The sequence below is a fragment of the Puma concolor genome, chromosome A3, assembly GCF_028749965.1.
Source record: "Puma concolor isolate L17-30 chromosome A3, mPumCon1.1.hap2, whole genome shotgun sequence".
Taxonomy (NCBI): domain Eukaryota; kingdom Metazoa; phylum Chordata; class Mammalia; order Carnivora; family Felidae; genus Puma; species Puma concolor.
This window is the reverse complement of record NC_141669.1, coordinates 120178548-120190614: the sequence shown is the minus strand read 5'-3', so window position 1 is coordinate 120190614 and position 12067 is coordinate 120178548. Positions and strand designations below refer to the sequence as shown.

Below are 12067 nucleotides of genomic sequence, written 5' to 3'. Positions count from 1 at the left end.
CTGTTAAATGAATGAATGAATGAATGAATGAATGGTGGCTATTATCATTAGTATTGGGAGCCAAGAAGCTCTCTAAAAAGGTTGCAGAACCCAGTTCTGACCACCCCAGAAAGGGAAAAGCCAATGGCATGGGCGACTGGCCTCCGTGACCTTCAGTTCTGAGGGGCTGACCTCTCTTTGCATCTGCCCCCTGCAGGGGAAAGTCTCCTGTCTCAAGGAAGTGACCCTTATCGAGGAAGGAGGCTGTCTGTGCTCTTACTGACTTCTTGACCCTGTGAACCAGGACTGAGGCGCTCTGTGACTGCCTGAGGATATGAGCTACTTTGGTGCTGGCGGTCAGAGCCCCAGGGGATCTGTGATAGGCCGGGTCACCTGGACCTTTGCCGCTTTGGGAGTCTGCAGAGAAAAAAGATCCATCCACAGAGGCACACACATGCATGCCTGAAATTCAAATTTGTGAGCATAAACACACATACCCGTGCCTTTGCATGAACACCCACGCTAGAAATACAAGATGCACACATACACATGCACGCCAGCGGTGTGCGCACAGAGCATGTCATGTTCACATACGTGATGTCCCCAAAGTGTGCATACACCAACAGGCACGGAAACATACGTGTGCACGTGCCTTTGTTCTCGTACATGCAACAGGAGTGCATGTAATGCATCGACAGACACAAGCGTGTAGGTTTATATAAACGCACCTCATGCACAACGGGACACTGGTCCATTTCTCTGTTCAGGACTTGAATACGGAACCTTGCTCAGGACTCCTCCCAGGAGCACTGGATATTCTCGGAAGGCCTTTCTTTTCTACCACTCCTCTCCTCACCCCAATCACCCCACAGTTCACCAAGCAACCCCCACTTCCCTAACCCTCGATCAGGCACACAAAAGGCTGCCTGAACGTGGGGCAGGGGAGAGAGCTTCTGGAAGTCCCCACAGCGCGTCAGTGTCCTCCTTGTTCAGCCAGGTCTCTCCTCCCGGGTTTCCGGAGACATCACCTCCTCTTTCGCTCCGACGGGGCCGGAGCGCCCCCTGGTGGTCGAAACAGCAGCGCGGGTCCCGGCAGCCAGGTTGTGAGCGGCGCTTGTCCCCGTGGCGTGGGGGACACTCACCTGGTCCCTCTCTGCGTGTAATCTTCGCAGCCAGGTCTCGAGGCCCCCGTCGCAGAGCTGGGGGCGCGGCCACTGCTGTTATTCAGTTCTCGCACCTGAGAGACCAAGAAAGAGGCGACCTGGCCGGAAAGAATGACGGCTTAGGAGACAGGCAGAGCCCGCGAGGGTCACCGTGGCCTCTTCCCCGTCCCAGCACCGCACACAGGGTAATACTTATTTGTTGAACTTGGGGCTGCAGCCCTGATTTGGTACTGTGTGCGTGCGTGTGTGTGTGTGTGTGTGTGTGTGTGTGTGTGTGGAGGGGCATTTAGCCCCTAGAGGGAGCCAGGGAGCAGGGGACCCAGAGTTCGAGCCACCTTCAGGCTTAGTGGACAGCGGTTTCCCAGACGAGGCTGGAGGTGTGTGTTTCGTCACACACACACACGGCACACACCAGACACATGCACACACACGCACGTGTACCCTCACACACACAGCTCCTCCCCCATCGGCATCAGGTCACAGGGACCAGGTTGTCTTCCCATCATGCCTCCTGTCCAACCAAGGCCACTGACATCAAATGCTCTTCTCCCCAAAGGGAAAGGGCTGGGGCATCTTCACTGGGCAGCGCGGCGGAGGCGGGGAGGTGCTGGGCAGCTCCCGGAGGAACCTCTTGAGCAACTTGGACGCGTCGTTGTGGGGAATTTTTGAGACAGGGAGAGACAGAGCATGAACAGGGGAGGGTCAGAGAGAGGGAGACACAGAATATGAAGCAGGCTCCAGGTTCTGAGCTGTCAGCACAGAGCCCGACACGGGGCTCGAACTCACAAGACCGCGAGATCATGACCTGAGCGGAAGTCGGCCGCCTAACCGACAGAGCCACCCAGGCGCCCCTGTAATAATTATTTTAATGAAGTATCGGAAATAGTTTTAAACGTCTGATCAGTAGGACTATGCACAAATGTGGGAATATGCCGCACTTTACAGAAAAATAAAGCCAAGCCTTTAAATGTACGAAAACTTGAGGCATAGATCCCTTCTGAAAGTTTCTCTTTTAACACACACCTCATTCATAGCATTTTACATTACAACCGGCTGAAGCAAAAAACGCGGCCACTTTAACGTTTTGTACAGTATAGAACGTGGCCATAACAGTCTTCGCGGATTAAACGGTCTAATTGGGTAAATCACATGGCACAGGGTTTCGCTCAATACCCGTCGGCAGGCTGCCTCCAGGGCCCGCAGCCTCCCCGGCCTGCCATTCTGCGCCGTCTCCTTGCTTTCACCCTCCCAGAAGGCCCTCACCCAAACACAGAACGCTAACAAGCTGGGAACTGGATTCTCTCCTGGCTCAAGGAGAGAGATGCAGCCTGGATGATGTGGGGGAAGCCAGACCATTACCTTGACCCTGGCCTGGGATCCAGGCACCCTGAGAATGCCTTCGTGTCCAGCCCTCTCTCTGTTTTCTTCTTAAAGTTTATTTATTGGGGGGGGGGCGGGGAGAGGAAGAAAGAGGACCCCAAGCAGGCTCCACATTGTCAGCACAGAGCCCGACACGGGGCAGAGCCCGACACGGGGTTCGAACCCATGAATGGAACCGTGAGATCATGACCTGAGCCTAAACCAGGAGTCGGACGCTTAACCAACTGAGCCATGCAGGTGCCCCAGTCCTCTCTTTTCCAGAACAGGATAGCAGCTATGAGAGAAGGAAGCCAACGTTTCAACCAGCACCTTGCAAAGTGGGATTCAAAGGGGTGTGTTTGTCTCCCACGAAAACCGGGAAGGAGAGAGAGCTAGGAGTAGGACAGTGGCCTTCTTGGCTGCTTCCAGGGCCCACTGGTGCTCTGAGGGCTTTATATCCCTTTTTCTCATTTAGCCCTTAACAAAAAGGGAATACTGTTACGATAAACTCACTTCACAGATACTGACAGAGGTCCAAAAATTCACCCCCAGTCTCCGAGCTAGCAAGTGTCAGAGCCAGAATTTGAAACCAGGATTCCCTATTCTAAGGTCCACGCTCTTACCCCCCCAGACGAGACATCTCCCAACAGTGGCCCCAGATGCAGCCTCTCATGCGCTAAATGAGCCTAAGCTGGGGACAACTTACGGCCTGAAGGATCAGCGGGCCCGGGGTGCTGGGGAGGGCTTTGCAGTCAGCTTCCAGCAGGGAGTCGAGGGGCACGCCTCGGCGTGTTTCTGTGGGACGTCAAGAGCCGAAGGCGCATTTCACATCCTGGAATGACGTTTGGGCTCCAACCTGCAAGATCTGGGCGACTGGAGCCAGACTTCTTTCCCTGCGTGAGGACCGAGCTCTCTGGAGAATGGTTGAGCTCAAACCTCACATCTCTCGAGCAGAACCCTTGGTCTCGGCAGTGATGAAAACATTAGCTGCATCACAGATCAAAAAAATCTGAGCTAGTAAAGAGGCGTTGAAAGAAAATGTGCTGCTGCCCCAGGGAGCGTTGGGTAAGGTGTGTACCAGTGGTCTGGGGTGGAGGGTCTAGCCCTGCAGGCAGGGGCCAAGTTCCCAAGACCTATCCCCAGGTCTTCTTCATTCTGTCTTGCAGTCTTCCAGGGCAAGCTCTTCCTTCCAAATCTACTCGACCCTCCTTCTCTCTTCAACTGTCTACCCCTCTGCAACCCCCCTACCCCTGGTCTGTCTTACCCACCATCTTCTTGTCTTTAAAGAAACAAACAAAAAATCACAATGTATCATGTTGACGATGATGCAGTGAAATGAACACTCTCTGAACCAACACCACTGAAGGGTAACTAACACCAAGAACTTAGTAGGTAAGTTCCAGATAATCTAAGACACAAAGTTTCACATAGAAGAATTGAGATTGTGTTTTTCAGTAAGAGAAACAAGGAAATAATAAATGCCCAGTAATAAGGAAATGGCTAAATAAATTAGAATATATCCCTAAGGAAGAAAATAACTACCCTGAGTAAACACCATGTTTTCAAAGAATGTTATCGATAGTTGTGATAAATAATAACGTTGTTCCCAGTTCATTACCCCTCCTTGTATCCACACCCTTTGCCATATGAATTTGGAATTCTTCCCATTAAAGAAACAGAAGATACTTCGTCATTCCTTCACTAGTCAACCAGGTGATAGCTTGGACCAATGGACCAATGATCCCCATGATGCAGGCAGAGGTTTAAAATACTTTGTGTGGCAGGGTTTGCTCTGCCACTGATGCCATGAGGACAGGCCTCAGATGGCCTGCTGGGCCCAGAAGGATGAGAGACATTAGAAGCAGACCCAGACCCAGCCAATAGCTTGAGTCAAGGCCAGCCAAGATCAGCCAGCCAACCCCCAGTTCACCCAAAACCATGCAAACGAAAGTAACTAATTGTTTTAAGTCGTGAGTTTGGGTTGTTTGTGATGATGCATTATTGTGGCAATAATTGAATGATGCACTGGGAAATGTCCATAATTCTATATTTAGTGAAAAAAAGATACACAAACACACACACACACACACACACACACACACACACACAGGAAGATGATGCACTGAAAGTTAATAACACTTATATCTGAATTATATTTTTCCTTATTGTGTTTTGCTCTACTTTCCAAATTTCCTACAATGAGTAGGGATTGTTTTCATGTGCAAAAATACACGTATATGTATATAAATAACAGAAAGAAATATGGCAGCTAAGTATGTGTTTGTGGAAGATTCTCCACACAGCTCCCTCGATGAGAGTTTCTGAAGCACCAGGACCACAGACCTGTGCCTCCTGCTTCCCGGTCTTACTCCTCTTCGGGACCAAGCCAAGGAGGGCGCCAGGCGCAGTGGTGGGGTCAGGGGCCAGAGCAGAGATCTCCCGCATGTCCTGTAGAGACAAGTCTCCTATCCCCAAATCTGCCTTTGGGGATCATAAACTCCTACTGAGGGGAGTGAAGACAATGGCTCAGGTCAGGTGCCTTGACTTGTGTTGAGGCTTTCCCACCCCCTGCAGGAGGTTATGAGGAGAGAGCAGGGGCTCAGGATTCCATCCCAGGTTCAAGTTCACACTCTATCGCTGACTGACTGGATCACATTGTGAGCCTCTAAATCCCCATCTCCGATCGTGACATAGTGCCCGACTCATAGGGTTTTGTAAAATGGCCTAAGGGGTATAAAGTGCTTAGGGTCCAACCTAAGCGAGGCCCCAATAAATGGAAGCTGTTTTCATGACTTGTATTCCAACAGGAAGGGCTGAAGGGGAGGGAACACCCCACGGACCTCTTATCATTGCTTCTATTCTGGTCCTTTGTTGCTCTCCCTCGCCCCATCTGTCTTTACCCTTAGCAGTGCCACCCACAGCTACAACGCTCCTCCTGGGATTACTCTGAGTAATGATGGAATAGTAATTGAAAAATAAATTGTGCTCGGCTCCGCCATCTAGAGGCCACAGTGGGGTTCTGCAGGCAGCCCCGGGGCCTTCCTGCCGCCAGAGATGAAAAACGGGAGGGAGAGGGGGGACTGAGGGGTTTGTTTCGCCTGGCCTGGATGACTCCACCAGGTGATTCCCCAGTGGCCCAGTCGAGGGCTCTAAGAAGGGACAGGAAGCATGCTGAGGTGGTACGTAATAATGTTATGGCTGTCCTACAGCTTAGGGCTTGCAGCCTAGGCTGTGGAATCACACCTTCTCGGCTCAAAGTCTGACGGTCCCTGTGAGTTTGGGTAAACCATTTTACCTTTCTGTGTGTCACGGGTCTCACTTGTAAAGTGGGGCTAATGACAGTATCTGCTTCACAGAACTTGGGGAGATTAAATTAGATACAGCATATACAACACAGTACCTAACACACCGTGAGTGGTCAACAATTGTTAACGATTACTATTTTTTACTTATTCAGGGAATTACTGCCAGCATAGGAGAATGAAGTGAAATCGTGCATGCGAAGTACTCGGCATAAAGCCTCGTCCATCATAAAAGTCAACAAGTGGTATCTTTAGATCATTGAACATTGTCTATCGTTCCCAGTTTAATGGGGGCAATCCAATGATCAAGTCTAGAAGGTAAGATAATGTTGAGCATTAATCGTCCCCGAGGCTTCAGAAGTTGAAAGGCATTACTTAAAACTTTTGCCTGAGGCACTGTGCTTATGCAAGATATTTTCCCCGGGGAGAAACTGGGTAAAGAGTCCACGGGAACTCTGTACTAATTTTGCAACTTGTTGTGAGTCTAAAAGTATCTCAAAATGAAAAGGAAACCTTCTATTTGGGTGAATGAAAGTGCTTTCACGGTGGAGTAGGGGTTCCTGCGGGAGGGAGCGTACTTCCTACACAGTGGGGAGTAACGGGCGTCCGGGGAAGGCTGTGGGCTGGGGGGGTCCATTCGGACCTCAGGATCCGTCAGCTCGGTCATCTCGCTCTGGGCTTCCTGGCCCCTTTCCTGCCGGTGAAGTTGGGGTGTGGTGACAGCACCCACCTTCCAGGGTGAGGTAAGGAAACGAGCCAGTGCATGGGAAGCTTCTGGAACAAGGCCCAGGGCCGGCTACCCGGGGTTACCTATCCAACCACATCAAGGTATGGTCCGTGGAGAACCTTTTCCTTTTAGTAACAGCAGGACCTGGGAAACCACATGATGAGAGGGGTCGGAATAGTGGCTTCCCTGGGGGGGGGGGGGGGGATGGGGATCGAGTGGGGAGGCACGGGGGAGCCTTCAGGGGTAGATCTGGATCTGGCGGGAGTTACCCAGTGCACACATCAAGCTGCGCAAGGTAAATATGGGCGCACCTTACCGTGCACTTTATTTCGGTCTTAAAAACCTAAATATAAACGATTACATTCTCATTTGGAAGGAAATGTGCTGAGGCAGTTGAGCCTTTTGGAAATAAAGGAAAGCAGAAGTTGGGTCTCTCTCTTTCACACCAGACACCGAAACTCATTCAAAAAAGAACCAGAGGGGCGCCTGGGTGGCGCAGTCGGTTGGGCGTCCGACTTCAGCCAGGTCACAATCTCGCGGTCCGTGAGTTCGAGCCCCGCGTCGGGCTCTGGGCTGATGGCTCGGAGCCTGGAGCCTGTTTCCGATTCTGTGTCTCCCTCTCTCTCTGCCCCTCCCCCATTCATGCTCTGTCTCTCTCTGTCTCAAAAATAAATAAACGTTGAAAAAAAAAATTAAAAAAAAAAATTAAAAAAAAAAAAAGAACCAGAAAAACACATGCAGGTAGGTGGACAGTGACCAGTTTGCTGGATGAAGGAGGACTTTCTAAGCATAAAGACAAAGAACGTAAATGGACATGAAGAAGAACATACGTGCCCGTAGCTCCCTGCTCCCCGGTCCCCGACGCGGGCAGTTACTGGGTAGGTAGCTGAGGAATCAACAACGGAGCGCTGGGTGCCCGGCAGCATGGAGGGGTGAGGAGGGCGAGGCGGGGTGTGCTGGTGCCCGAGGATGGGGCCCGCCACCAGCCCTCTGGGCAGTGTGCTCACCAGCAGGGAACACTTTGAGCAGGTGCCTCCGGGGAGGGGGGGGTGAGGGGTGGCGGGGCCTCTGCAGGAGCCAAACAGCCTGTCCCGAGCAGGCAGCGTCCACGTGGAAGGCTTCCTCCCTCCTCCCCTCCCTGCCTGCCTCCGCCCAGAATCTGCGGCTGGAAACAGAACAGAGAGGCAGTCAGGACCGGCCACCTCCCCATCGATTCCCAGCCCAGAGCTCTAGGAAGCGATTTCCCGTGCAAGGGCACGGGCTCACTAAACCCAGCAGCAACTGTCTAAGATCAGGGGCTGAGGTCATGACTCCAGGAAGCAAGCTCTTAGGCTGCGGATTCAGGCCTTTACCCGAGCACCTGCCGGCAGAGTGAAATGCTCAGAGGTGTGAACCTTCTCTTCACAGAGCAGCCCGTGGCGTAGCTGGAGAATGCCCACGCCTGGAGAACGCGGTCCACTTACCCGGAGGAGACTTAGAAGCCACGGAACTGAGCTGGGTCCCCATCCTCTGAAAACACTTCCTCTGCGAGTTACAGATGGCTCCCAGTTAGCCCCGCGGGCAGCCGATGACACACGGCCCCGGGACTTAGGAGCCAGTCCCAACCCCTTCACAGGTGCAGCAGCTGAGGTGCCGAAATCTTGCCCAAGATCCCATAGCCGATAAAGACCTGCATGGAAAGTGGGAACACAGTGGCCTGCAGGTGCACAGGCAAGCATTCCCACTGTACACACACACACACACACACACACACACACACACACACCCCAACACAGCCCTGCAATAGAATCACTGTTGCACTTAGGATGTGATGGCCTCACAGAGGCCCCGGGCAGACACGTCCTGCAGTAACTCTTATGCCACTCACTCACCGTTGAACTGAAGCCCCCAAAGATGTCCCTGACACCTCCGGCAGGTGCTTCGTGCCGTCTTTGGGTTGAGCGGGTGTAGACGTCCAGCTGGCCCACAGCAGCCATCTGGGTCTGTGTCAGGGTGGACAGGAGCCCCTGGTGGTCACCGTCCAAGCCCTGGCCTCCAAGGAGGCCTGGCAGGCCCGCATCCTGCAGCCACGGTGATCCGACTTCTCCTTCGGCCGACAGTGAACACCGAGATGAACACACCCAGCTACACGCTCAGCCACAGGCACTAAACGAAGCCTCGTATAAAAACACTTACCCACGTGGACACAAGGGACATCCACATATCTGACCATGAGACCCCCTAACACCAACCACACTTTTCAATGGGGGAAATCTAGCAAGACACCTGAGAATACGGGGGACACCAATGGGATGAACCACTGTCTAGATTTAAGCCTGTACCACTGCAACCCCTGGGGAACAGAGCAGGCTGAGGCGGCCCCTGGTATCTTCTGGTTCTGGAATGCAGCAATGAATTCACTCCTCCCAGATCTGGCGGAGACCCCCGCAGAATCACGGGGGCCCAGCCGTGTCGAGCATGGGTGAGCCGTTGGTGTCCCCTTGGAAAGTCCCTCTCCAGGCAAGACCTTATTTATGATGGAATAGATCCCCCCACCAGGCTTCACTGTGGTCCCAACAGCAAAACCAGCCATCCGAATCGTGGGGACATGTTGAGACCGCAGATTCCTGCGTCCCGCCTCCAGAGATTCCACCCAGGAGTTCAAGCCCAGGGCCTGGGAATCTGCCCTTGGGACAGCCTCCCCAGGTTACTCTAAGGCAGTAGGGCCTTCAGATCACAGCCGGGAAATAAGGAAACGTCGGCCTGGTGCGTTCCTTCCCCATTGTGGCGCACAGCCAAGAGCTCAAGGAAGAAGTGGCACACACGTGTGTGAGCAGACCTACGGGTGTGCGCAGGGTTGTGCCCAGCATTAACCAAGTTAGTCAACCAGGCCCTGGTGGCTCACAAAACCCAAGATTGCTTTTTTTTTTTTTTAATTTTTTTTTTAACGTTTATTTATTTTTGAGACAGAGAGAGACAGAGCATGAACGGGGGAGGGGCAGAGAGAGAGGGAGACACAGAACCGGAAGCAGGCTCCAGGCTCTGAGCCATCAGCCCAGAGCCCGACGCGGGGCTCGAACTCACGGTCCGTGAGATCATGACCTGAGCTGAAGTCGGACGCTTCACCGACTGAGCCACCCAGGCACCCCTCAGTCAAATCTATTCTTTAAAAAAGTCAATACCCGGGGCGCCTGGGTGGCTCAGTCGGTTAAGTGTCCGACTCTTGGGTCTTGATCTCTTAGTCCTGAGTTCAAGCCCCGCATTGGGCTCCCCTGCGGGTATGGAGCCTATTTCAAAAAAAGCCAAAACAACAACAAAACATCAAAAAAGTCGATATCCCACCCATTAGAAGGAGCATCCACCACCACTCGCCAGAAGCAGAAGTTAAGGAGAAGCAGTGACTATATTCACATTCTTGGCCCGGGCCGCCCAGAGGCTCCTGCTGCCTTGCGGGTCTAAAATAGCTCCTGTTTTTATTTAGTTATTCACACAGATTTCTCCTTTATCCACCCTGGCCCCAGTCTTTCTGTTTTGTTTGAAATGAGATTGCTGGCCAGGTCATGGTGGCAGGTTGGTTTCCTGCAGTGGGGGCATCTCCCACTTCTTCCAGCCCCCGTGTGTGCTCTGCGCTTGAGACGCCACGGCAGACCCTCAGGCCTCTCCCCAAGGGGGGATCAGTGTGTCCCATACAGCCACATGTTTTGGAAACCGGGGTCTGAAATGTGTGCCAAACCAAGGAGGTTTCCATGTGGATGCTCTTTCAATGACCTCATCCACTGAACCAATAAGGACAGAGTATGAGAATGTGCTTGGCACTGAGGATGCAGCGGTGAAAATGACGGACAATGTCCGTGGCTTTGTGGAGCTTCTGTTGTAGGTATAACTGCCTCGCTGAGCCCTGTTAACCTCCAGAGCAGTTAGACATCATCATCATCACCATCATCACCATCATCACCATCATCATCATCACCATCACTATCATCACCATCATCATCATCATCATCACTATCATCACCATCATCATCATCACCATCACCATCATCACCATCACCATCACCATCATCACCATCACCATCATCACCACCATCACCATCATCATCACCATCACCATCATCATCATCATCACCATCATCATCACCATCGTCACCATCACCATCATCATCATCATCACCATCATCATCACCATCGTCACCATCACCATCATCATCAGCATCACCATCATCACCATCATCACCATCATCATCATCACCATCATCATCATTATCACCATCACCATCATCATCACCATCATCATCATCACCATCATCATCATCATCACCATCATCATCACCATCATCACCATCACCATCATCACCATCATCACCATCATCACCATCATCACCATCACCATCATCACCATCACCACCATCATCATCATCACCATCACCATCATCATCACCATCACCATCATCATCACCATCACCATCATTATCATCATCACCATCATCATCATCATCACCATCATCATCACCATCGTCACCATCACCATCATCATCATCATCACCATCATCACCATCATCATCATCATCACTATCACCATCACCATCATCATCACCATCATCACCATCACCATCATCACCATCATCACCATCATCACCATCATCACCATCACCATCATCACCATCACCACCATCATCATCATCATCACCATCACCATCATCATCACCATCACCATCATCATCATCATCACCATCATCATCATCATCACCATCATCATCACCATCGTCACCATCACCATCACCATCGTCATCACCATCACCATCATCATCATCATCACCATCATTAGCATCATCACCATCATGACAGTGACTGCTGCTCTACACTGCTAAATTTGGGGTGCTTATGTAGTAAGAGATAACAGGGCCCCGTGGTTGTCTGTCACTCTGAGAGAGATGGGGAGACATCCAAATTTTGAGCAGAGTACTTAGAATTGCATTCGAATGTTAGCTCCACCAGGGGACAGACTTCCCTTTGTGTTCACTGTTGTATCCCCAGTGCCTAAAACAGTACCTGGCATGTAATAGGCACTCATCAATATTTGCTAACTGACTTAATCTAAGGAGGGCATAATCTAATTTACATTATAAAAAGACCATTTTGACTATTGGGTGGAAGAGATGGAGACAGGACAGCTGGGATCAAGGGTGGGGCAGGGAAATCGGTGAAGAAGATACTGCACCAGTCCAGATGTGAGGGAGGGCCCCTTCCTTTTCCGGTTCCTGACTGGCCCCTGCCACATCTCCCCTTGTCGGAGGGCCCCCCTGGCAGCCAGCAGGCTCCTCACCCTGTGGGAGCAGGTCTATGCCCCCGCTGCCATCCTCTTCCTGCAGCCCAACCTTCTGTTGGATCCACTCTACCTGCATCCAAAAGCCATCCATGGACAAGCTCTCCCGAAAACAAACAACCAACCAACCAGAAAAGAAAAGAAGATGGTGTGCATTCATCCAGCCACAGAAATTGATTCAAGGAAGGTAACACGCAGGACTCTTGCTGGGAGTTCTGGGATAGGAGCACCCGCT

General features: G+C 51.7%; 1 protein-coding gene across 1 annotated transcript; it reads right to left on the bottom strand.

Annotated features, from left to right (window-relative positions):
* Nucleotides 1–227: 227 nt before the first annotated feature.
* ARHGAP40 (Rho GTPase activating protein 40) lies at nt 228–12000 on the bottom strand. Its single transcript, XM_086702809.1, is given in 15 exon segments — nt 228–301; nt 304–345; nt 348–396; nt 1089–1189; nt 1192–1240; nt 2190–2569; nt 3204–3296; nt 3770–3780; nt 4699–4971; nt 4973–5001; nt 6348–6497; nt 7428–7695; nt 8144–8199; nt 8402–8616; nt 11833–12000. Coding segments are annotated over 15 exon segments (1950 nt in total). The 5' UTR covers nt 11993–12000.
* Nucleotides 12001–12067: the final 67 nt, after the last annotated feature.